At 42.5% G+C, this 26,222-nt stretch overlaps 1 protein-coding gene across 2 annotated transcripts in view; it reads left to right on the forward strand.

Moving 5' to 3' along the window:
- The first annotated feature begins 3,477 nt into the window (after window positions 1-3,477).
- The window catches only part of ZFC3H1 (zinc finger C3H1-type containing), a 48,972-nt gene continuing 26,227 nt past the window's right edge, over window positions 3,478-26,222 (forward strand). The window contains exons 1-17 of one of the 2 annotated variants that reach the window (XM_048500201.1): window positions 3,478-4,191; window positions 7,959-8,372; window positions 9,225-9,286; window positions 9,458-9,656; window positions 9,798-10,024; window positions 10,821-10,944; window positions 12,441-12,538; window positions 12,847-13,050; window positions 13,560-13,724; window positions 14,165-14,302; window positions 15,602-15,720; window positions 15,969-16,115; window positions 18,981-19,155; window positions 19,257-19,388; window positions 19,952-20,500; window positions 20,591-20,700; window positions 25,966-26,097. In XM_048500201.1, the coding sequence (XP_048356158.1) occupies window positions 3,627-4,191; window positions 7,959-8,372; window positions 9,225-9,286; window positions 9,458-9,656; window positions 9,798-10,024; window positions 10,821-10,944; window positions 12,441-12,538; window positions 12,847-13,050; window positions 13,560-13,724; window positions 14,165-14,302; window positions 15,602-15,720; window positions 15,969-16,115; window positions 18,981-19,155; window positions 19,257-19,388; window positions 19,952-20,500; window positions 20,591-20,700; window positions 25,966-26,097 (3,560 nt within the window). In that variant the 5' untranslated portion in view covers window positions 3,478-3,626. The remainder of the gene's footprint in view (window positions 4,192-7,958; window positions 8,373-9,224; window positions 9,287-9,457; window positions 9,657-9,797; window positions 10,025-10,820; window positions 10,945-12,440; window positions 12,539-12,846; window positions 13,051-13,559; window positions 13,725-14,164; window positions 14,303-15,601; window positions 15,721-15,968; window positions 16,116-18,980; window positions 19,156-19,256; window positions 19,389-19,951; window positions 20,501-20,590; window positions 20,701-25,965; window positions 26,098-26,222) is intronic. The other variant, XM_048500202.1, reaches the window with a different exon arrangement.

The following is a 26,222-nucleotide window of genomic DNA, read 5'->3' on the forward strand; positions in this document are numbered from 1 at the left end:
CACCATATAGGAGTTTACTTGCTTCTTAAATGTGTGCTGAAGTCCTGAAATAAAGTCAGTGGTGGCTTGCTTTGCGTTGTGTGGTTGCTGTTCTGTGCCTGGTTTCTGTTCTGCAGATGTTAGTTCTACTTGTACTCCACGAACTAGTGTCAACAATTTCCTGGGTTCCCCCCCTCCCATTTTCACATGTAGATGGTTCAATGAATGGTGCAATGTTAGTGTGTTGAGTGCAATGGTTATAGTGTGGTAGTGTGGTTAGAATGATGGCAGAGCCAAGGCATTCTGCCATGGAAGCTCAGTGGTTGACCTTGGGCCAGTCACTTCTTCGCTTGATCCTACCTCACAGGGTGATGGTTGTGAAGATAAAATGGAGGAAGAAAGAATAGTGTTGAAGTTGCCTTCGGGAGGCGACATTGGAAAAAAGTGGGAATATAGATCTAGACAAATAAAGAAGCTGCTACTTTATCTAGGATAGTTTAAATCAGGGGTCTGCAACCTGCGGCTCTCCAGATGTTCATGGACTACAATTCCCACGAGTCCCTGCCTGCATGGCCAATTGGCCATGCTGACAGGGGCTGATGGAAATTGTAGTCCATGAACATCTGGAGAGCCGCAGGTTGCAGACCTCTGGTTTAAATGATCCATGTACCTATTTGACGTGCATTATTTATTCAAACTGATTTCACTTTTTAAGAAATTATTCCTCTACAGTATGTGCATACCTCTCCACAAATCAGAAGAAAGAAATTGCATATTACACTGAAAAAGTGTACAATTATTTATTTATTAGATTTGTTTTTAAAGTAGCCACTTACCCAAAAGGTCTCATGGTGACTTACAACATTAAAATAATATGAATTAGTTAAAAACATAAGAATATAAAATATTAACATTAAAAAACTAAACTATTAAAATATATAGGTTGTACCATCCCAATAATAAAACACCGCAAATTGTGTATTACACTCCAAAGGCCAACCTAAACAATTTGGCCTTGCATGTCCTTCAGAAACTAAACAAGTCCAGCAGGGCACAAGTGTCATCAAAGAGAGCATTCCGCAGTGAGGGACCATAACTGAGAAGGCCTTCTCCTGATGACAGCTATCCGAGCCATCTTGGCGGCAGATACATGCAAAAGGCACCTAGGGGATGACCAAAAGGAGGGTGGGGAGTTGTGAGTCCTAGACTATTAAGGGTTTTCAATGTTAGCGCCAACACCTTGAATTGAATCCAGAGACTAATTGGTAGCAGGTTCAGCTGCTGACAAATTGGAACATGAGCTGACCATGATGTTCCAGTCAGCAACCTACCAGTTGCATTTTGGATCACCTGCAGTCTTTGAAGTGTTTTGAAGGGTAGCTCTACTGATTTACCACTGGACGACCAGTTCCAGGCACCCAGATAGTATTGAGAGCCCTACTGCATAGCTGAGCCACACTCTTCAAAAACTGCAGCCACACTTTTCAAAAACTGCAGTCAGAAGGGGAAAGAAGTGGGCTTCTAAAAAACTTTTAACGTTGGTGCTGCTGTGTTTGAGTAGAGCAACTTCTCAGCGGTAGTGTTAAGTCTTGGAACTTTAGCCAATAAACAAACTCTGGATTCTTGATCAGTAGCATTTATTGAAAGGCAACAAAGCACCCAGCTTGAGAAAGCCAGTTCTGCCAGACCTGGCTTTCCTGGATCCCTTTATTCCCAGCCAGTCCCCCCCTCCCGTTTTCCCAGAAAAAAGTGTGAAGAAAGTTGTTCGGAGGCTTAGGAGCTCCAAGGTCACAATAGGAATAGATACAGCCACCTGGCTCACCTCACCCCTCAAGACAACAGGCACAACCTGTTTCTCTGGGGAGTGACTCGTCAGGGTCACTAGCCTAGTAATCTACAATCTGTTTTAAAGCCATGAAGATCAGAAGAGAGAGGAAAAGAGAGAAAGGTCCTTTACATATCAATCAATATAAACTGCTGCAAGACAATCAGCTAGGAGTGCCCCTCAATCACCAGGCACAGTTCCTGACAGGTAGTCTGATGCAGCATATGGGGTTGGGACAGATACAGTGGCTACCATCAGTCAAAGAGCTGGAGGCATGAGAGTGGAGTGGGCTGTACCAGCCCTATGGAGAAAAGGGGCAGGGCTAGGCATATCAGTGTCCCACTTCCCACCACCCTTAAAGGGACATGTCCTGGTGGAAACTGGAGTACCCAAGGAAGGCAGCCCATCACCAGTCTATAGAGATCGGTTCTCATGGAGACAATGGAAGTTTCAGAAGGAGGACTCTGTGGCAACACAGCCCCATTGAGGTCACCTTCCCTTGTCTGCCTTCATCCCCAAATCTCCATGGCTTACCTAAACAATATCTGGGTACTCTTGTTCCCCCCTTTTTTCTCTATGTCACAGCACTGTGACCTATTATGGAGACTGGCCTATAATGAAGGCTGGAGTTTTTTTTAGTGAGTCCTGCTTCCCTCAGCCTAGCATCAGATCATTTCATGTTTTCCCATTAGCTGTTGAGTCTTTTGTGGAATGCACTCCCATGGGTGTGGAGATGGAGTCTTTTCCTGCAAAAGAATGGGTCCAGGGAGGCCACAGTCACCTACAACATTGTGAATGCTGAGGCTGTGGTCAAGACCCCATACCTTCTCACTACTTGTCCATCAGAGGTGCCCAACAACTGAACTGCTGAGCAGCATGATCAAAGCCGTGCTCTTGGCCAGAAACCCCACCACCCCCCCACTCCCTGTCCAGAGCGGGCAACCTTAGTCAATCCCCCACCCTCGATTTTGGCTAGCTGGCAGCAAGGAAAGGTTCTCAGAAGATTAAAAATTTAGAAAGGAGAAAAAGAGGACCCCAGTCAGGCAGTGTTACCCCCCTCCCGCCAAAAAAGTGTGTGAGGGATGGGGGGGGGGGGGGGGGGGAAGCGTGACTGATCCATTGTTTTGGAACCCAAGAACCTTAACCTTATCATCCTGAAGATTCTTCGAACCACAGGAGAACCATGGAGCGGATATGAGACTGTTTCTCGAACACTTGGATCCTAGTTACCCAATGGTAGCTGCAGTGGTCTCCTGCCTGGAAGGAGAAAGCCCCTCACTCCATATTATCCTGGCCCCAAAAACTTTTCAAAATTTAGTTTGGCACCTCCCTTGAGAAACATAAATATTTCTGGTGTTTTCTTTAAATGCGCTTACAGACACCCGCCCGTGGCATAGTTGACGTCGATTCTGCCTGCCTAGACCTAAACTTCACTAGAATAATTACTTTCCTCGCCCTTTCCCGAACAGCGGGAACACTGGGTCCGTTAAGCCACTGTTATCCCCGCCCCCCGCCCCCCGCCCCCCCCCCGGTTGCCTGAAGCGGCCACCCTTGGGTCCGTTGCCAGGCAGCGGGGGACTACAGTTCCCATCACGCCCCTTGTTGTGATGCTCGCTCCCCCCGTCTCTCTTGGAGGAAGGGAAGGGGGAGATATCGCGAGAGTTTGTGCAAAGCAAAGGGGAAAGGGTGTTGTGCGCGTACAAGTTTAGGGTCGGCCCGGCCAGCCGCAGCGTTCTCGGAGAGGAATCGAAACTGTGCGAGGATCCCGTGGGCGGATCGACCCGAGCGGCTTCCTCTCTCCTGCTGGCGCCGAGTCACCCCGATGGCGGCTCCTGAGGCTGAAGAGAAGGCGGCGGCGCCCCCCTCGAGCGGCCTCTCCCCGAAAGAGGAGGGCGAGCTGGAGGACGGCGAAATCAGCGACGACGACAATCCCGAGGGCCCTCCCGAGCCGACCAGCCGAGGTGGCGGCCCAAGGGGCCCTTACGCCAGGCGCAGGCCTCCTCCCGACATCCGCGGCGGCCTTCCCCTCGCCTCGTCCCGCCGCTTCCCTCACTTGCGGCACCAGGCTCCGCCCGAGCTCGGGCACCTGCACAGCCACGGCGGCGGTTACCGGCTGAAGGAGGCTTTCCGACCGCACCCGCCCCAGCCGCCTCCCTGCTCGCGCCTGCCGCCCGGCTCCCACCCCGACTCCGGCCCCCGGCTCTCGTTCTGGGAGCGCAGCCACAACGCGTTGGACCGGTTTCGCTTTCGGGGCAGGCCTTACCGGGGCGGGGGCCGCTGGGGCAGGAGCCGGGGAGGCAACCCCCCTGGGAGGCCGCCCGGAGGTGGCAGTGGGAGCGGCGGGTACGGCGGCAGCCAGGCCTGGAGAGAGCCCTCGCCTCGGAAATGTATCCTTGTCACATGGGCCTCGGCCTGGCGCTGCGGCCTTCTCCCGCAGGGAATGGCGGGTGGCGTGGCCTGCGCTTCGGGCCGGACTCGGGTCCCTTCGCTTGCTCTCCAAACTCCAGGGTCGCCCTACCAAGACGACCCTGTGGTTGTGGACAGTTGTCGCCCTCAGGGTAGGGCGGGGGCTGCTTCAACAACATCACCCTGGGAAAAACTACCTCAAGCTCTCTTGCCTGTTTGTGGAGTCAGCGAAGTATGGTTAGAGAGGCATTTATCAACAGTGTGTTACAAAATTCATGTGTGCTGAATTGAACTATTCAGTGTAGAATGTTCTACACTGTAGAATGTACCGAACCAGATAATGTTCGGTAATAGGATTAAATTTTTTGTATGCGTTGCGCAGTCAGTGTTGGTCGCTATGTTAACTTGTGTTTGTAAAATCTGGAATAATGTCTACATTGGAATAGTTTGACACGTATTGGGTATGTTATCATAAGTTTGGTTTAAGTCATTACAGTTTTCAGAATTTTTTTTAGCAGTTCACATCTTGAGCATTATAGTAGATAAGCAAGCCTTATGAAGAAATGTACTACTGCAATATTATTCCTTTGCTCCTTGATCAGGGTGTGGTTCTTGTTTTGTATTCTGGTTTCAGGATTGTTCATAGAATGCAAGAAAGAAACTGAATTCTGAACTGTTGGTGTAGAATTGCTTAGGCTATACAAGCTCTAATGTAGTTTACCTATCAGTTGTCTTTTCAGAAGGTCTGGTTTTTTAAAATGTCCTAGAATTATAGCTGATGTTTCTCAGTCTCTTCCTGTGTCCTCTGTTCCTACTCCCTCCACCATTTCCGTTTTTTTGTTTGCTGAAGATGACACAATCAATTCCATTTGATTCCTTCATATGTAAAAGTGAAAACTGGGCGTACAGTCCCATCTAAATCTGGAGGCAGAGGATTGGGATGCGGATTATGTCCTGCCCCACCGCCTCCAAAAGGTCTTTTTGGCAGTGCAAGGAACAGGGAAAAGCCCTAAAACCGGCCCGCTTCTGAAAAGCCCCCTAGGGCTGAAAAGACATAGGCTTCTTCACCATGTGTCAATCCTGGAAGGGAGCTTCTCCCTCCCACACTGGCGTCTTGAATGGGATGCCAGCACAATCCTGCTGCAGCTCAGTTTGGGTTCTGTGGTGTTGGAGTTGTGGAATGGCTGAGTGCCAGTGCATCTCCCCTTCTGGGGTAAATACCCCGGAGAGGGCAAATGTGCTGGAATGAAGGTGCACTGCTCCCACAAGCTCTTTTGCCCCCCTCTTTGGATGATGCTTCCAGTGAAAGTGTTACATGTCTATTTTATCCAAGACAGCTAGTGTGGTGTAGTGCATAAATTAGCTGGAGATTTATGGGCTCACATCCTTGCTTGACCATAACACTAGACAGAAAGCTAGCAAGTCACTATCTCACATTGTGGTTTGTTTGTTTTTGCAGTTAAGATAGGTAGTTTCTCACTGAGATATTTGAAAGAAGAAGCTATAAATAATAAGCTTGCATTGCCTTCAAGTAACTGCATACAAATATGCAACTGCCATTTGAATTCAGTCTCACCTAGTTCCTTTGGTCTATTGCAATATATGTTTAGGATGACTGGCTAGGCGTGGCAGCCACTATTGGCTGAGTTTTCCCCACAGCTGTTGTTTGCTTTTCATAGCTGGAGATTTGCTGAGCATATCAATAAGTGACTGTATTTTTAAAGAAGCTCGTTCCAGCCCTGAATGCTCTGTAGATGCAAAGGAGAATAATAACTTCATGTGGCTGGAATGAGCCTTTGTTTCTTTCTCTGTGCTTCCTGTGAAAGCGTGTGTAAAATTATTGTATTTCTAAGTTCGGCTTGCAGCAGTCACACAGATAAGGCTCGCTCAATCAATAAGCTTTTATTGGCATATAATCAGATAAGGTTGTTTTAGAGTGCCCAGCTAGTGTTAAACTTAAGTAAATGTCCGTTTAAGAACTACTTTAAAGTACTAATCTGACTGGGAAAATTTTTGTCTTTTTAATTTGGTAACTTTTTCAAAATGTACACAGCCAAGTGTTAAGAAGTACCTAGTTTTTCAGTATGCAGTTGCACTTCTACAAAATTTTGGCATCAAGTTTTCCACAGTTACTAAATTTATTAATTTTGGTCATTAATTTAATATATATGTGTATATATTAAAGATGCCTTCCAGTTGTATTAGTAATTCCTTTTGGTGGTTTGATTCAAAGTTTGGCACAGTTGTCTGTTGTACTGGAAGATAAACAGACCTGTTTTTGTGCCATAGTTCGGCAGAAGCATAGAAAACTCACAAAACATTAGCCATGGAATTTAGCTTACTGATAATCTCTGCCTTCTTGCTCTCCTAAAACAAATTGCAAGTTTTAACACTTGTTTTTAAACATATTCTTGAAGGTTTCAGAATAATACCTACTAAAATCAGAAACCTGAAGTTGGCCTTAACAGGTTTCTGGTGGTTACAGGTGAGGTTTGGTGATTTCCAGGTGTGGGCAAGCCAGAACATATAAGTGAGAAAGTTGTAGAATAAATAATACAAAATAATGTATATTTCTACATCTTAATCACAAAGTTCACACAGAAAATATTTTTTTAAAAAGCATGGTGTACCTGCACATGCTATCCTGAGTATCACAGTGTCAAAATGTTCAACTTGAGAAGTTCTCCTTTTTTTTTTTTGACTGAATGCTAGGATCTGATGGCTGCAAACAGAACTTCAAAAATTAGGAAAACAGGTTTATTTGACTCCCTAAACGAGTGATGGCGAACCTTTTCGAGACCGAGTGCCCAAATTGCAACCCAACCCCCACCTATTTATCGCAAAGTGCCAACCCATCAATTTAACCTGAATGCTGAGGTTTTAGTTTAGAAAAAAAAACGGTTGGCTCCCTCTTCCTCCACCCCACCAGCTCAAGCAGGGGCCAGCCTGTTCTAGCCTCCAGCAAGTCCCGCGTGCACCACTCTGTGGCTCTCTAGCATCTCTGCCTCCTCTGCGCCCCCTCCTCCTCAGGCAGCAGCCACCCAGAGCACAGGCACCAGGCCCGCCAGCCGAGTCCTCCCTGGTCACCGCGTTGTGCGCACATCGTGTTCAGTGGCCCAGGCCAGCCTAGATGTGTGTGGGGCGTGTGTGTGTGTGTGTTGATTTTCCGCCCCCCACATGACAAGCTCTGTGTGCACGTGCCCACAGAGAGGGCTCCGAGTGCCACCTCTGGCACGTGTGCCATAGGTTCACCATCACTGCCCTAAACTGATAGACCTGCCACCAGGAAGTAAGAAAATACTTATTGGTAGGTCCAGCTTTATACTGATGCTCTTTTGTTTGTGTTTGGTGATTTATTAAGTAGACCTTGAAGGTATTTCTATCAGAGGGCAGGGATTCTCTGCAAAGCACTACAGTGGTATATTGTCGAAGGCTTTCATGGCTGGAATCACTGGGGTGCTGTGTGGTTTCCGGGCTGTATGGCCATGTTCTAGCAGCATTCTCTCTTGACGTTTCGCCTGCATCTGTGGCTGGCATCTTCAGAGGATCTTCAGTGGTAGTACTTGCAATATTAGCCTCAGCTATTTCTGGTGGGAGAGTGGCGGGGAATGAAGGATTTTGTAAGTTTCTTCAGCATAAAACTACACCAGGAGGAAATTTAAAATTCCTGTATTGTTCATGTTGGCATCATGATAATGGTGTTAAAAGATATACATACTCCTTGTAATGTCCTTAACAAACGAAACAGCTAAAATGTTTGGAAAGCCTCTATCTAGAAAACAGAATTATTCGTCTAAAAATGATAATGCTGAAGAAAGCTTTGAAGATTTGCTGCTGAAATATAAACAAATTCAGCTAGAACTTGAATATATTAATAAAGATGAAAAATTGGCTCTAAATAGCAAGGAAGAAACTCCGCCACAAAGTGATAAAACGGCCAGTCTTGAGGACCAAGTGGTTGTAGATAATATCAGTATTACAAAGGATGTTGTAAGTGAAGCATTTCCAGAGGAGAAGAATCAAGTATTAACCTTTCAGGCTTTTGAACTGAAACCTCTCAGGCAAAAACTGCCTACATTAGCTGAGAGAAGCAAGCTAAAGAAAGCAAAAGATGGAATAAAGGAACAGTCACAAAAATCTGACTTACTGGATTCTAACCAGGGTAACTTCTATTTACTTGTAATTTATGGAATTTGATTTCTATCAGTTGGAAACCTGCCTTTTATTTGCAAAAAATGACTTTAGGTGGTATGTGTAAATTTGTAAGTACAGATTGCAGACAATTCCTGATTGGCATTTATTGGTAAATTTGTTTTCAGATTCAGGTAAAAATAAGTTCTGTTTCCTCTTTTTGTGGAGTATCTTTAGTCTGTGCTCTGTATTTTCCCATTCTGTAGGAGTCATGTGAACAAGTTGTAGTTACAGCAGCTGGTGTACTGGAGGAGAATGGAGTAGTATGCACAACCTGAATCAGTAGTGCTGTGTATTTCCCTGCCATTCTAACTTTGGAAAAAGCTGGGTAGCCTGGTGGAGGGAGTGTGGACAGACAAACCCATCTTATGCATGTCTGTGAGCACAGGCTATTGGAAATATGTAGTCTTGTATGCCTTTAAAATCATGTCAACTTATTCTAACAGAGAGAGCATTTGATAGTAGTTTTTCCCCCCAGATGTCCCTATTTTCCCCATTGAGAAGATGGAACTAAAATCTTCTTGGTGGGAAGAACCCATTGTTTTCCCCCTCCCCAGTTTTGGTACATGTCTTCATGTCTCTAGTTGTGACTTGACTACCTCCTTAGTTATCCTTTCCCCAGTGTGCACACTATATTTCTGGGGTATAAATAAATTTTGCACTTTGAAACATTGTTAGAACAAGATATTTAAGATTTATAATAAATCCTCTACTAATTTGTATATTTTGCAACTAGTGCAGCTTTTAGCGTGCTTTAATTAATTTACTTTCAAGTATTCACTTTTGTTATTAACCTAGGAAAATGTTACTGTCTTTGTACCAGCAGCTGATGAAAAAGAACAAGCAGATCAGAAACTTAGCCCTTCAGATGCTGCAGCAGTGAAGGTAAGGGAAACTGATTTATCCTGTAAAATCAAGAGTTGGCACTTAGTTCTGACAAAATGCAGACTTGATTTTTGAAAATTACCCATCTTTAGTGTGGGGCCGAGGAGCTTTTTGATCAGTTTAGCGAATGCAAAGCTGAGAGATTGTTATATCCTTTTCTTCCCACCAAAGAGGCTGCTTGATGAAGAAGAGGAGATGTCAGAGTTGCAGCTAAGACTCCTAGCTCTACAGTCTGCAAGTAAAAAGTGGCAGCAGAAAGAACAGCAAGTGATGAAAGAAAGCAAAGAAAAACTAGCAAAAGCAAAAACTGTGCCGCAAAAGGTCAAAACCAGTACAAAATCACATTCTGCCAAAAAAAATAGCACTGCAGGTAAATCATTATATATTGGTTTGCATTGGCTTCCAGAAACAAAAATATATAGTGTCTGGTATTGGATACGCTGCATTCTCTATCTGTTCTGGATATATTTGAGAAAATAAAGTGTAATTCGACAATAATTTTATTTTAAAGCTAAGCAAGCATTGAGGAAACAGCAAACCAAGGTATGGAAAAAACTACAGCAACAGAAAGAGCAAGAAAGGCATCAGAAGGAAGAAGAGCAACGTAAACAAGAGGAAGAGGAGGAAAGAAGAAAAAGGGAAGAGGAAATAAGAAAAATCCGCGATCTTTCGAATCAAGAGGAACAGTACAATAGATTCATGAAGCTGGTTGGGGGAAAAATGCGATCAAGGAGCAAGGTACAGTGGATGATCAAGAGCAGTGGGTATTGCAGATAATATGCATGATTTGCAGGCCCCAAATGGGATGGGACTTTAAGTCAGTGGGTTTGTAAGAAGTTATTTTAATTTATTTGTTGGATTTATATCCCCCCCAATCCCCAAAGGACTTTGGTTGGGTTACAACAAGTTTAAAACATTCTATAAACATTCATATTAAAAATATAAATCCTAACCAAAGACTGAATCGAAAGACTACTCTTGTTTATTACTTACATGTTTCATAGGAGCCAAGACCATGTTAGAGATGTGGTAGATGTTTGTAGGTGACTTCAGCATGATGGAAAATGTGTATGTCTGTAGAGCAAGGACCAAAACATTTTTTTTAAAGAAAGCAATAATGTTGATAACCGGGAGTTTCTAGTGGTCCGGACAAAATTGTAAATCTGTAGCTAGTTTAAAAACAGTCCTGTGCTGTCTGTAAAACTGTGCTGTTATAATTCTTCAGAGTTGGTTTTATGTAGAAATTCATCAATGCTGTGCAGTACTTCATTTTTTCTAACATCTTTTGGGAATGAGTTGTCTGCAGTTCTTGAAAGTATTCAAGAATGTTCCTATTCATTGGAAAAGACACACAAGGAGAGAAGATGCTGAATAATTTCCTTCCAATTCATTTTCTAATAGATCTTCCTCTCCTAACCCTAGCTGCTATTAACTCCCCTTTCCCCACTGGATTTCTTCTATCACCTTAAAGCAATATTACAGTGAGCCAAAAATATGCAAAACCAAAAAAAGCCCATAAAACACCTTTGTTTAGTCCTCAGAGAAAGACTTGAGACGACCATTAGATAAACAGTCTACCGAGAGTGCAGGAGGGATCTATCAGTATGACAATTACGATGAGGTTGCTATGGACACAGAGAGTGAAACAAATTCTCCTGGTACGTATTATTTAATATTTGGATTAGAATGTCTTTCTGCTGTTTTCTTAAATTGAATGATTTTAAATTTTATATTAAATACTTCTATTTTTAAGCCTACATGAAAAGCTACTTGAACAATTTGGTTGTTAAAATGTAATTCCTACCACACTCAAATGCAACTGTAGCAAATGGGAAGAGACAGTGTTGCTAAGTTTGCACATGTTCTCACAGACGTTTGCCATTTAAAGCATTGCTCTTCAAGGCATCTTTTAACCTGGGTGTCAGTGTTGTGGTTTGGAAAAATCTTGCAGTGTTTTTGTCACGTTTCTGAGTTCCAAATTGCTATGAGTTGAAGTAATTAGGCCATGTTATCAGAGACTGAAGAGGTTTAAACTGGTTCTTCTTCTGTGCGGTCCTCCCTGTTTGCATAATTTTAGTATGGTTTTTTCCACTTCAGCAAATCAGTGGTATTTCATACTTTAAATTCATGTGGAAACCTTCTGTTTAAAAAACAACTCATTCAATTTTGCATGAGAGCTGACCAGATACTTTTATAGACATCAGATGTGTCCTACATAATATGTGACATCTCTTACAACTAGAGGAGTTAACACACAATTGGACTTTAACTTTGGTAAACATTTTACACGCTTGAACTTTCTTTTTACTATTTACCCTCTGTATTTTTTAAACTGCTGCAGGGCTTGTCAGAATTCTGTCAATTTATTTATTTTAAGCAAATTGTGATTTTTGTTTTTAGCTGCCTTAGGAAACATTTTGGGGGAGTCAGATAATGCAAATACACAAAATACATAGATTTATTCTACTAATTTGCCAAATATATGGAAATTCAATATTTACCTCTTATGTGTACCTTAATTCTTGATGGACTTTAGCTTTCTAGTTTGCTTGTGTTTTAGTTCTAACAGTGACTATTCAGTGTTCTGCTTTCAAACCAGCTTCCTTCTTGCTTCCTTTTAAAATTTAGTAGTTCAACCCATTAATGTCATGTATGGGATGAGGTATTTGGGTTTCTTAGTAAACTGATAATGTAAGGAAGGTTGTTCCTTCTTTGCAGTAAGCTGTTTTATTGGCATTTTGTTAGCAAAGGAAGGAACAGGTTTAGCATAGCATATTGATATGTATAAGATGCATTTTTTAAAACTGATGCTCTGGTAGTGTCCAAGAACTCTCAGACTTTCACTCAGACATGACAAATTAAACAGGTGTCAACTTCAGACTAAATTTTCCATGGCAGTATGAAACTTTCCTGCTTCCCCCCATTTCCCCGACTGCAACTCACTGAGCTCCACAAAATACTGAGGGGGAGGTTTGCAGTGGAAAGGAGGAGTTGATGGAAATTGTCAGTTCAGTCTGAATGCATCCCAGAGATTTGGCTTCTCCACACACAAAAATTTCATAAAACTATTAAAAACAGAGTGCTTTAAGTGATACATTGTTTAAAAATATTGCGTGTTGTAACACACCTTCTATTTTGTATAATTTCTTTGAAGCATCTTCTCCAGTGCAGCCTCCATACTTTGAATGTCCTGCTGGATACTTCCCTCCTGCTATTCCACAAATTTCACTGCCTCGTGCACCACAAGTTTCAGTAAGTGATTTTGTATGACTAGCAATATCCTTAGATCTTCTCTATGTAATTCAGAAACTATTTTAATATTCTTGTACATTTTCTGGTTTTCCTGACCATCCCGGAAATTTCCCCTTCTAGTAATTATTCAGATTGGACTTCTATTGAATCAGAATTGTCCCTCTAATTTTCTATAGTGTAATCTCTTAGCTTTGGGATTGCTGAACTTCAGCCTGTTCTGACATGTAATGTTGGTTTTGTCTGCTAAGTTTCTTACACTGCTTAGGAGGTTCAAGCAAAATTTTATCCCTTTTTCCTGTGTACTTCAGGCCCAGTCATCAATAAGCCAGTTGTATGTTGAAGGCATTTCAAGTGTTTCTTTAGAGCCGCTCCCTCCGCTCCCTCCTCTTCCACCTGAAGAACCAGAACAGCCACCAAAGCCTCCATTTGCAGATGAGGAAGAAGAGGAAGAAATGTTGCTACGAGAAGAATTGCTTAAATCTCTGGCAAATAAACGAGCTTATAAACCAGAAGTAAGTTCTAAATGTAACACAAGATGGCAGTCTTCAGTGTGATAGTTTTCAACAGGAGCAAATTTGTTCAAATTGCTCAGGTTTCATCTGAATGAAGCAAAAGTGTAGGTCAGGAATTGGACAGCTTGAATGTAATGGGTAGTCAAAGGCTTTTGCTACAAAGCTGAGACTGCTTTAAAAAAAAAAACAACCCTGATGTTGGCTTTGTCTCAGGTGTCATTGCTGGAAAATTAGTAGAATTATTCTAATGGTGGAAACCTGAAGAAAAATAGAAATATTTACTGCTATTCTCATTTTTAGTCAAATTAGAGCTGTATCTAAACTTGAATATATCATTGACGATTCAGCACATTTGACAGCACTTAACTGGTTCTTGTTCAGGCTACATATTCTATATTGTTTCCTTCTATTATTTGTGAATTTAATTATGTACTGTAACAATTAAACATGCACACAGCTTGCTAATGTACTGTTTGTGAAGTGTTACTTGTACTTGTTTTCTTAACTAGGAAAACTCAAGTAATAGTGGTCCACCTTCACCACCTTTCCCTAATAATTCCCATTCTTTGCCAAGAAGCAATCTGGCAGCTGTCAGTATTAATACAGTGTCTCAGCCTCGTATAAAGAACACCAAGATTGTTAGAGTACCAAGACCCCCAAGAACTGTTATCATGGTAATTAAACTTTTCTAACTGGTTCTGGGTATGAAACATGTTTACACATTTTAATTTGGTTTTGAAGTTGTTCACAAACTGAAGGGTTAAATCCTAGGCATTTATTCATGTATATTATAACAAGTCTAGATTGTCCTTTGAAAAGAAGTCAGTGAAATATGTGTTCTTATAGAAAAATATTCTATTGCTTTATCATAAAGATATGAAACTATTTGGGCAGATTGATTCATTTGATGGAGAGTATTTCTCATCAGTTTTAGTTAGATGTCCTTGCCCTGTTATGAAAAGTAGCATGCTGCTGTTATGAAAAACACAGAGAAATGCTAACTTGAATTGTTGGGGAGGGGGGATTATGCTAAGCAGTTAATTGACTGTTACTGTGTAGAATTAAAAATATCAGTTTTGTGATTGTCTGCTCAAACAGCTTTCTATTTCTGTAGCTTCCAAAACACAATTCAGTGGTGGTTACGCTGAATGATTCAGATGATAGTGAATCGGATGCAGAACAACCTAACTCTGCTATTAGTGTGTTTGGTGGTCTTGAATCTATGATCAAAGAAGCTAGAAGAACTGTGGAGGTAAGTGTGTATGTAACAAACGTCTTTCTTTTTGAAAGTATATTTAAGTGCTTAAATATTCTATGGGGATGTCATGTAATGAGTAAATATTCTGAACATTATATACAGACTTCTTTGTTTTTATGAGAGAGTGCTCAAGGATATTGTTAATTTCTTTATATCTGAGAAGTCGAGGCTAACAAACTTGAACACCAGTTCTTGAGAGGAATTCTAGTGCTTTTGGTCTGAAAGGAAATTGAATGTTGTGACTTCATTACTGTGAGGCCAGCCTCACTTGTTTTTCTTTTCTTTCTGTTGGAAGAATGTTTCTGCCCCTATTCCTAGTATCTGAGGAAGATAACACTGCAGTGGTCCCTCTGAGTACATGCACTGTGAGCGGGTCACTGTAGCTGCCCTCATACCCATACTCATTTTATTAGAATCAACTTGTTTCTTCCTGTTGATGAAGCATCGTTGTGGTATATAAGAGGTCCATAACAGTGATCCATCCCATCTTCTCACTAGTTTTTGCTATGAATGGACTAGTACACATTTCTGCTTGCCTCCAGAGTTCCCAAGTAATACATGTGGCATGTCAAAATGGTAATCAGGGAACAGGATCCCACAGGAGTAAAACTTCATCAAGAATACTATCTTTAGTAAGCCATGTATTCTAATGGCAGACTTGACTCCTCTCTCTCTGCCTGTAGTGGCCCAAGCTCAGCACAACAAACCAGTCCAGTTTATTCTCCATATTCTCAGTAGTAAGTGCAGGAAGAATTCCAGGATGTCTGATTTCAAGGATTTGGGTACCCTGAACAAAGGGCAGCAGTCTCTGCTGCACAGCAGATTGGTATTTCCCTTAGAGGAGGTTTTGGTAGAGAGTGCCCAGATGAAGCTCTTTCACAATTTTTATCTGTTACCATATTCTTCCTTCTTTTGAAGCTCTCATTATTGTATCCCTGCCTTTCTGTCCTTGGACAAGCTGCCAAGGTTCCTAACAATTTAAAAAGGTTCTATTAAGATGCTACATGATATAGTAAGGTTTTCAGCTTTGCCCATGGGTATTCGGGCTTATTTATTCCATTACTCTTTCTAAAAGCGTCTTCAAAACTGGGAAGGAGCTTCCTCTCTAGAAGAGGATATTAAAGTTGGCTGGACCCATCTTCTGCATCCTTGGAGAAATTAGCTATTTTTTGCCTGTATTCATTCTTATTATACAGAAGAAACATTTGTGTCAGTTCCCTCCCTTTCTTCTGTGACTGGAATTCTTTAAATGGCTTCATGTAATGTTTGTTGTTCTGGATCTTTCTGTTATAGGCATCAAAACCCAAGGCACCTTTAAAGTCAGAAAAAGAAAATAATCCCATAAGAACTCCTGAGGCCTTGCCGGAAGATAAGAAGATAGAGTACAGACTCCTAAAAGAAGAGATTGCCTGGTATGTTTTTGTTATGGACTAATATTCAAGAAAACTAATTGAAGTTGGCAGGCAATAAAAATTACAAAAATCTCTATTGGGTGGGACTGTTCTAGTCAGAGCAAATTATTCTTTATTGTTTACAGCTTACAAGTAGTCAGTGACAACCAAACTTGATCATTCTTGGAATATAATTGTCTGGGTTTTGTGTGTATAATTAAAAAAATTAATATATGCATTGTTTTAAAATGTGTATTTAAACCTTTTAGTCGGGAAAAGCAGCGCTTAATAATAGCTGAACCTTTGAAGGCAAGTTCATCACCAGCGAACTCTGATGGCGAAGTTGATGGAGTTGGTAGAATAGCATTAGTAACAAAACAAGTTACAGATGCAGAAGCGAAACTCAAAAAACACAAGTAAGTCTTCTCATCATAAATTTCATCCTACTTACAGCCCAATCCAGAGCTGATGGGCAAGTGGGGACAGTGCTGCTCCAAAGGGCATTCCCATGGTGCCCGAAAATGTAAAACAACAAGAACTCAACTCAAAGCCCCCACTGGGGTGAATAGAGATACACCATGAAAATCATGGCATATCTCTGCCAATGATGCCATCGGTGCATGGGGGCCAGTTGCGTTCTGGAGGCCAACTAAGGTAGGCCCGGTTCCCTGGAATGGCCACCACATTAACGAAGTTGTGAGTGGTGTGGAAGGGCAAGTCCGGGCACTGTGGCCTGCCATTGTAGAGTGCTGTAGCAGCTGGGCACCAGCAAATTTACCTCGGGGAAGACATTTCTGCTGACATAATCATCCTATCCTGTTTTCTCCACCCTTTTGGAAATATGAGGACAGTTTCTCTCAACTTCACTTTTGGCTATTTGAACATGCATTCCAATGCAGTTGCCCTTGTAGCCCATTGATTTTGACAGAAGGGCTGTGCGATGCCCACCCTCTTTTCTTTACAAATAAATATCACAAGTGCAAAATAATGTTTGTTTATTCCTGTCTTTTTCTCCTCTTATCTTTCACTGCCACCAGAAATTTAATTCCAAACCTCTTTATACTTTCCCCTGAAGTAGTGTGTCAGAGCTTTAAAGCACCTTGGAAGGGCCATGTGGTCCTGAGGAGAAATTACCAGTGTGAAATTCCAGGTTACTTTTAACAAATTGAAATTTTATTTATATATGTTATGTAGCTTGAATGTTTCAGGAAATAATTTACAACAGCAACTTCTGCTGAGGTGACTTTCACTTTACATCAGTTCCTTCTCTCTTTCTTTACATACATGAGATCATGTCAGAATTCGATTCCCCACTCCTCCACATGCGTATCTGGAGAACTAGATTTGTGAACCTGCTCCTATACATGAAGCCTTGTGGGTGACCTTGGGCTAGTCACTGTTCATTCAGAACTCTCTAAGCCCCACCTGCCTCACAAGGTGTTTGTTGTGGGGAGGTGAAGGGAAAGGAGTTTGTAAACTGCTTTGAGACCCCTTATAGGAGAGAAAGGTTGGGGATAAATCCAGTCCTTTCTTTCTTTCTTTCTTTCTTTCTTTCTTTCTTTCTTTCTTTCTTTCTTTCTTTCTTTCTTTCTTTCTTTCTTTCTTTCTTTCTTTCTTTCTTTCTTTCTTTCTTTCTTTCTTTCTTTCTTTCTTTCTTTCTTTCTTTCTTTCTTTCTTTCTTTCTTTCTTTCTTTCTTTCTTTCATTCATTCATTCATTCATTCATTCTTTAGACTTTTATACCGCCCTCTCCCTGAGGGGCTCCGGGCGGTGCACAACATAAAACATAATGCAGTCATAAGATAATACAGTCATAAGATAGCTTCACTGTTTAAACACCATTCTCAACATGAGATGAGAAGGGAGGGACACACATATCGGGAAACAGGCAGAGTTCATGCACATCTTTGCTGACTCCTAGTTATATATTCTCTCTGAGTGGTGTGCCTGTTTCCCTTAAACTTGCTGGATATATTTTCTGCTAAATAGTGGCAGGTATTACTTTTATTATTCAGCTGCAGAAAAAAACTAATTAGTTAAGGAAGAAGAAGAAGAGGAGTTTGGATTTATATCCCCCCTTTCTCTCCTGCAGGAGACTCAAAGGGGCTGACAATCTCCTTGCCCTTCCCCGCTCACAACAAACACCCTGTGAGGTAGGTGGGGCTGAGAGAGCTCCGAGAAGCTGTGACTAGCCCAAGATAACCCAGCTGGCGTGTGTGGGAGTGTACAGGCTAATCTGAATTCCCCAGATAAGCCTCCACAGCTCAGGCAGCAGAGCTGGGAATCAAACCTGGTTCCTCCAGATTAGATACATGAGCTCTTAACCTCCTACATGAGCTCTTAACCTCCCACCTTTTTCTCCTGTAAGAGAACTAAAGGCAGCTTAAAACTCCTTTCTCTTCCCCTCCCCAGAGGGGAGGTTGGTGGAGCTGAGAGAGTTCTGAACAAACTGTGACTAGCCCAGGGTCATCCAGCAGACTGACTAGCAAACTGTGACTAGCCCAGGGTCATCCAGCAGAAATGTAGGAGTGGGGAAACAAATCTGGTTCATCAGATAAGAGTCCACTGTTCATGTGGAGGAGTGGGGAATGAAACTCAATTCTCTAGATTGGAGTCTGTCACCTCTTAAGCACTATACTATACTGACACAGTACATGTATGCCATTTTCTGAGTTGTCTGTGATTTTTAGCAATAAGTCTGAGTGGTGATCCTTCACTTCCAGCAGAAATAGCCTTTTCTTGGAAAAAAAGCAGGTGTGTTATTTAAACAATACCCTTAATACACATCTAGATATAATACAGTGCTAGTCTTTCCACGATGTTCATATTGCTGTGTTTGATGGCCATTTTAGGTGTTGTTTAACGCGTAGCCTGCTTTTTTCCCAAGATGATGATGTTTCTGCTGGAAGTAGAGTATTTACATTTAGTTTTAAAAGGAGTGTGGAGGAGAGAGTGGTGAAGAAGTAGTATTGGGGGGTTAGATTAAATGTCAACCTAGGAATAGTTGACTTAACTGCAAAGTACAAGACTAAGGCTTGCTGGGAGGAATTGCTCAGTATGCTCAGTTTCTTTCCTGTTTAGCATTTAAATTTTCCTAAGCTTGTAGTCTTTTGCACCACATATTTCAACTAAAAGCAGAATAACAATTTATACAAGGCTTTAAGTTCATGTTGCAGAAGAAGCACTAAAAACGCTTGCTTGGAGGAGAGAGCATGCTGGCCTGGTCTCCGGCAGGTGTTATCTCTTGAAATAAATGTCGGATTTGAACTCCCTTTTTGTTAGGCTTCTCTTGATGAAAGATGAGTCTGTACTGAAACACCTTCTACAGCAAGAAGCAAAGAAGAAAGAGTCTGTTCGTCTTGCTGAAAGCAAGATTGCTAAACTTAATGAACAGCTTCAAGCAGCAGGGAAGATACTAAATGCCAACAGGGTATTTTTGAAGAAACTTCAAGAACAAGTAAGATTTTTTTTCTTTAGCTGGGTAAATATTCTAGTTTATATTCTAAACTTCCTTTGCATCCAATATGGCATTTGCTGAAAAATTTCAAAATGCTTCAGATTCACAGAGTACAGCAACGTGTAACAGTGAAGAAAGCGCTGGCGGTAAAATACGGAGAAGAACTTGCTAGAGCAAAAGCACTGGCTAGCAAAGAAATTGGAAAACGAAAACTTGAATATGATCACTTCGGAGTAAGTTTCTAGAAGGAATAACTATATGCAGTAGCTTTTATTCTGTCGCTTTCAAATCACAGTTGAGGAAGCAGTGAAGATAAAGCAAAGTTTTTCTGAACACTTTTTCATATATTATTCACTATGATATAATGTCTCCACTACACCATAATAAAATACTTCCAAACTTTCTAATAATTGACTATATATCTCTAGTATATGTAACATTAATCAAAAATTAATTGTTGACCTACTTCAGGATCATTATTCCTTATTGCTATACAAAGTCTGTATTAAACAAGGAAATTCATCTATAGTCTTTAACTTCTAACATTTCCAAGTTTTCTTCAGGGATGTTATATTAACCTCTTTCCATGATGATGGAAATAATCCTATTCATAATATCTACTAATAAATATCTACTAATAAAATAACCCTATTCATAATATCTAACCTTTAATAATCCTATTAATAATATCTACTAATATTGGTGTTATTACATCCTCAAATTTTTTATAATATAAATGTTTTATAATATTTGTCTGCACAAGGTGGTGACATTAAAAAATTGCGTGTTTTGACAGCCAAACAAAATACTGAAACTGGAAAACTCGCCATCATCAAGCCCCAAGAAAAATTCCGCAGAGCTGATTGCACTGGAGAAAAAAAGACTACAGCAGCTGGAATATGAATATGCTCTAAAAATTCAGCTGCTAAAAGAAGCTCGTACACATCAAACCAGGGACCAGTCAAATATTGCTCCCGTTGTTGAAGAGGAACCTGAATTTGCACTACCTCAGCCTTCCCTTCATGATCTAACACAAGACAAACTGACTTTGGATATTGAAGAGAATTATTTTGATGATGAAATTTTATCCAATTCGTCCAGAGAACGAAGGCGATCTTTCCGAGAATCAAATTCTTTTACTAAACCGAATCTTAAACACATTGATACTCCCAAGCAAGAAAGTACAAACAAACTTCCTAAAAAGATACTGGAGCAACCCGAACTTTTTCTGGGTCTCAATATTGATGAACTGAAAAAACTTTATGTGACAGGAGATGGATTGAAAGAGGTCTTAAGGAAAACTACAGCTCTGTTGGTGACTAATGAAGAGAACCTATGTGGTCAGGTAATTCTGTACATGAAATAAGTTATTTGGATCTCTGTGACTGGAATATTTGTATCAGTAAACAAATACCTGTTTACCTCTATTTTACAGATGATCGCAGTGGATGTAGATCCTTTTACAGTTCCAGGTAGACAAGCAGAAGAGAAGCCGCATCCATTTGGACCCTATCATAGCCCACTCCTTGTTTTTAAATCTTACAGGTATGAGTGCTGGGTTACTGAAACAAACAGCATAATGTCCCAGAGCACGCTGGGTGTAGGTGGGGATTACTCGTGTAAACAGAAAAGCAGTAGTATAACAGAATGTTAAAAAGCATTACTATATTGGCAATTGTACAGAATAGTACATTGACTACCATTACTAGTGCCATTCTGATACTTCTTCTGAAATTCAAGCAGCCTTTGATGAGATGATTCATTGTATAATGTGCTGATCTAAATGTAATAACATACAGAGTTCTTAGGCATTCATTATCTCCATTGGTGATTCCGCTTATCCCATCATTGAAGTCTGTACGTGAAAAACAGACTTTCTCCAACAGTGGGGCTTGGTCATTCAGGTTGGCTAGGTCATGCCTACAACTGTTCAGGCAGGGCTGTGCAATTTTTTCTGCAATCTCCGTTGTGCTGTAGGTAGCCATCCCCTTTCCTTCCAATCTGAATAGCCTTGCTGTGCATGCAGTCACTAGTTAACCTAGCTTCTCAAAATTCTAGTTAGGCTTCAGTTAGCAAATAATACTTACTAGTGAAGTCTGAGCAGTCACATTCATCGGAACCATCCGAGTCAGGATTTAAAAAGAAGAGGATAAATACTAAAGAAAAATCCTCTCACAAGAGCTCTGCCAGTCTGCAGGTGGACTCCTTGAGAGAGCTTCCAGTATTGGTGAGGAAGGATTTCCCAGAGCCAGGGACCAGCTGCAGGATGGACCTTTTAGCTGGTCTGGAGTCTCAGGGGCTAGTCCCTCTGCTTCCACAGGGCTCAATTCCCAGACTCTATCTTCTGCAAGCTTTGCAGCTCTGGAAGCAGCAGCTAACAGTGTGGCTCTTGCCAGGGGTGGAACTCCTCACCGTCTGGTGATGCTTCCTGTAACCCCCTGGGGTCCAGTCTCGGCTGAGTGCAGTCAGACTCTGGTCTCTGAGGTGGCTCCGTGGATGCTGGCTCCGCCCAGAGGTTTTCCACTGGTAAGGGCACCAGGTCTCGCTGCATCGCAGCAGCCTGTTCTCTTGCCCTGATGGACTCAGCAGCAGTGGGGTTTCATTTGGGCCTTACCTCAGTAGCCAGGATGATTCAAGATGGCAGTGGCTCTGCAGTAGAGCCTGTGAAGAATTCGCTCAGGAATAAAATATGGCAAAAGCAGCTGCCAGGTCCTTTCGGACTCAGAGGAGGGAGAGATACAATCCATATCCATCATCATGCAAGCACCCATAGTTGTGGCCGCCAGGTGACACTGGGGCTGATCCAAGGAGATGTGGGTTTGGGCTGCTCTTCCAAACCTGTATCAGAGACAGTCAGATTGGTTGGGGGAGGAGGATGAACCTGGTGATAAGTCTGTGTGTTTATTCCAACCTGACCGCTTTTCCAGGCTCTTAAGAAAGGTCCTCAGCACCCTGGGCTACAAGAAGGAAGTGGTTCAGCTGGCAGATGAAGCAATTCTCGCTTGTAAACTAGAGGCTGGGGCCTTCAAACAGCCCTCTCATCCAGTTGTCAAATGCGCCCCCCCCCCCAAATCAATTTGAGAAGATCTTCAAAACACAGTGGGCTTTATTTCTCCTTCAATGGGGCTGCATCATTCACACACGGTTTGGTCACACCCCTGCTGTCCAAGCAGGGCTATAGAAAACTTGCTCCTTCCAGAACTTCAGAGACAATCTTTCCCCTTTCCCTCCAGTTTTTATAGTTCTGCATCCAAACAGGTCACTGTTTTTGGAGCAGCTCCACTGAATCAAGAAATGGGGAAGACAAACTCCCATGTCTGCCCCACCTTGTCCTGGATCCACAAAGGAGCTTTCTATGACCCAGTTGGGCACTGACAAGGTGCCTGGGGATGGGCCCTCAGTCCCACCTGCAGTGCCCCAACCTACTTAACCTGGGACCAATGGAAAGTCTGAGAGCCGTCCTTGAGGCCAGCTCTGCAGTCTTCCTTGGACTCCGAGGCCTGCATGCAGAGTGGGGATAAGATGACTGATTGCTCAGATTGTACCATGATTGTACCAAGTGGGGATCGGTGGCCCTCTACCTGTAGAGGAGTGGGTCAGGCTCCTACCTGAAAAACTCGAGTCTCCTGAGAACAAATTTGGCAGGAAGCCTTAAAATGGCTTCTGCCATTTCCCTCTTTGCAAACACTGCCTTCTTCAGCCACTCCTCTTCCCACCCTGTCAGCTAATTATGTGGGAGCTTTCCCCTGGTTTCTGTTGCAGCTTTTACTGGGTCAATAAGCATCCTGACTCTTCAGCACAACCTGCTGACATAGAGCATTATGGTTCTAGGGCCTTCAAAAATCAAGCCAATCCGATTAAAAGATGGCCCTTTCCAAACTGTTTCCCAAAAGTTATAAAGGGAGAATGGCCTACACCAAGGACCAGAAATCCCCTGGATTCTATTATCAAGTGCTATTACTCTCTCATAAATGAGGCAATGGAAGAATTAATTGATGGAAAGTTACTGCACTTCATTCAGGAGCCATTCTGACCAAGGATGTCGAGAATGCCTTAAAAGTATTTTTCAATAGGAAAAATGAAAACTGCTTTCAAGAAGGCATCCAAAGTGGCATCCCTGGCTATTAGAGTTCAGGGCATTCTATTCAGCTTTGCCAGAACTTTTATCACCTGGACAGATAAATTTCGCAAAGGAACCAGAGAAAGCCCCAGCAGCTCTAAAATGCTTCTTACTAACGATATAGAGCACAAAGCAGTTTATTGCAGACATCTCTCAGAATGCAGTGTGCAAGGTCTCAGGCCCTGATTCGGAGGAATCTCTGACTCAAGGTCTAGAAAGTGGCCAACCTGCCAGAAGAGAAGTTTGCAAGCAAGCTGTTATTTGGGACCATAGCCCTGGACTTGGTGCTGTTGGAAACAAAAGATCTTTAAGTGTCAAAGGCAAAGTATTCCTGATACTGGAGAAACAGGAGAAATCATGCATCTAATGTCCACAATATGCAAGCAGCAGTCAACAGCTAATGGACTTGGCCACACTACTAGGCATTATGTCCACAATAGACATGGTGACCTGGGGCAGGTTACATGTCAGGTCACTCCAATGGACATTGCTTCCCGTTCAGAGGGGCATCGTGTGCAGAAAACGCCGACAGGTCTGCTTAACACCACATCTCAAATCTCAGCTGAGGTGGTGCACAATCCCCTCTCACCTGAAAGAAGGGTTGCCATTAATACAGGTTACCCAGAGTCTGGGACCAACTGATGCTAGTAAAAGGGGATGGGGGACTTGCTGTCTGGGTCAGTTAGCACAGTGGATAGTATCAGAGGCTAAGAGTAGCATTAATTGGCTGAAACTACATGTTGTTTACAGTGCCTTCTGGGAGTTTAGTGATCTCCTGAGGGGAACACCATGTTATGGTGCAGTCTGACAACACAACATTTAAGGCACACATAAATGGACAAGACACATCTGCTACACAAGGAGGCCTTATTTCTTCTGTTTGGCAGAGGACACATCTTGTCTGTCAGGGCCAAGCACCTCAGTTGTGACTTAAATGTCACTGTGGATTGGCTTAGTTGCACTGAAATTGATCAGGAGAAATGGTCCCTTCACTTGGAGTTTTCCAGCCTACAGCAAATAGGTTTGGCAATCCTGTTTTGGACCTGTTTGCTGCCAGACATAATTACAAGGTTAAGCGCTTCTCTCATTTTCAAGACACAGTGGACCCAGACACTCTGAGAATCAGGTGGCCTCCACGACTCTGTCTGCTTTTCCCCTGTGGCCATCCTGGGAAAGGTGATCCGGAAGATCAGGGAAGAACAAGCTCAGGTCCTTCTGATGGCCCCGAACTGGCACAGGAGGCCATGGCTCTCGAACCTCATGGAGCTCTCAGAAGGGAACCACTGGTAGCTGCCCATTTGTCTGGACCTTCTCAGCCAGGAGCCAGTCATTCTTCCGGAACCCGGCTGGCTACAGCTGATGCTGTGGCCATTGAAGGTGCACATCTAGAGAGGAGTTTCACTGATAAACGTTACGATCCTGAGCCACAGGGACTCTACCAGACTACATATGGTTACACTCAGAAGGTGTTTGGTGAGAGGGTGAGGGATAGACCCCCTTAGGCCCTCACATAGGCAGTTCGTTCTGTTTCTTTTTGACAGGTGGAAAAAGGGGATTCGACCAAATAAACTGCATAGGCAAGCGGTGGGTCTGATTGCTACCCTGGGACACAGGTTACAGACTTCTGGCTTCTCATAGCTTAATTAAAAAGTTTTTAAAGGGGGTCTCACAACTGGCACCCCCTAACCATCACAGTTTTCCCCACATGGACTTTGGGGAAAGTCTTAAAACCCCTTACGGGGAGACCTTTCGAGTCTCTGAGATCAGTAAACTTGAAGTTCCTTACCTGGAAGATTGTGTTCCTAGTGGCTGTTACTTTGGCCAGACAGGTTTCTGAGCTGGGGCTGCTATCTGTCAGGAAGGAACTTTGTATATTTCAGGACAATAGACCCCTCCTTTGTTCCAAAGGTATGGGCAGAGTTCCACGTGTCACGTGTGATCACTTTGCCTTCCTTTTGTTCTAAACCTAACCATGCCAGGGAATGGGAATGGCATAAGTTAGATGTGCCGAGAGCTCTCAGAGTTTATCTTGACAGGAAACAGGACTTTAGGCGTATGGATTCTTTATTCGTGTCTTATGCCAAGAATTGTTTGGGATGAAAGGCATCCAAGACAACAATAGAAAAATGGTTGAAGGATTGTATTAGGACAGCTTGTGAATCAAGGCTGTACCATTACTGTGGGCAATGACAGCTCATTCAACACACTCTGCAGTCAGTGGTTCTTCTATCTCTCCCATAATGGTAGGCTCACAGCCTGGATGACCATGCCCCACTATTGGAGAATGACATGTTGGACTTACCATAAAGGCGTCTTCTCTTTCAGTAGGGCAAGGTCATCCACATCCTACCCCCAAAGACTAATTTTTTATAATAGGTTTTTTTAAGGAACACTTTTACAAGGACTAGGGAGGGAGCCCCCCCACCCCACCCCCCCAGTAGAGCTTGCAGAAACAATTGCATAGCCCTGCCTGAACAATGGAAGAGGTGATCTAATCAGGCTGAATGACTTCACCCCACTAAAAGAGAAGATGCCTCCAGGGTAAATCCAGTGCATTGTTTGATAGCGTATTATCCTACAGAAATTCAGAATTGATGTAGAAATTAAATGTAGCTTATTTGATGTGTTGAAAAACAACATTCCTAATCTTGACTTGAAAATACATCTCCATTCCTTCATTTTCTTTTTAGATTTAGTCCTTATTTTCGAACAAAAGAAAAACTTTACCTCAGTTCAGTATCCTTCAGCAATATGATTGAGCCAAAACAGTGTTTTTGCCGTTTTGATCTAACAGGCACATGCAATGATGATGACTGTCAGTGGTGAGTTGTTTGCTTCCCCAAAAAATATTCTCAGTTCAGCAGTACTTATTGCAGATGTTGCTACCCCGGACACCCATGGCAGTTTTGAGAACAACACTAAATTGTTGAGACTGGAAAGGGATTAG

This window comes from Sphaerodactylus townsendi, linkage group LG06 (assembly GCF_021028975.2).
Source record: "Sphaerodactylus townsendi isolate TG3544 linkage group LG06, MPM_Stown_v2.3, whole genome shotgun sequence".
In the NCBI taxonomy this organism is placed as follows: Eukaryota; Metazoa; Chordata; class Lepidosauria; order Squamata; family Sphaerodactylidae; genus Sphaerodactylus; species Sphaerodactylus townsendi.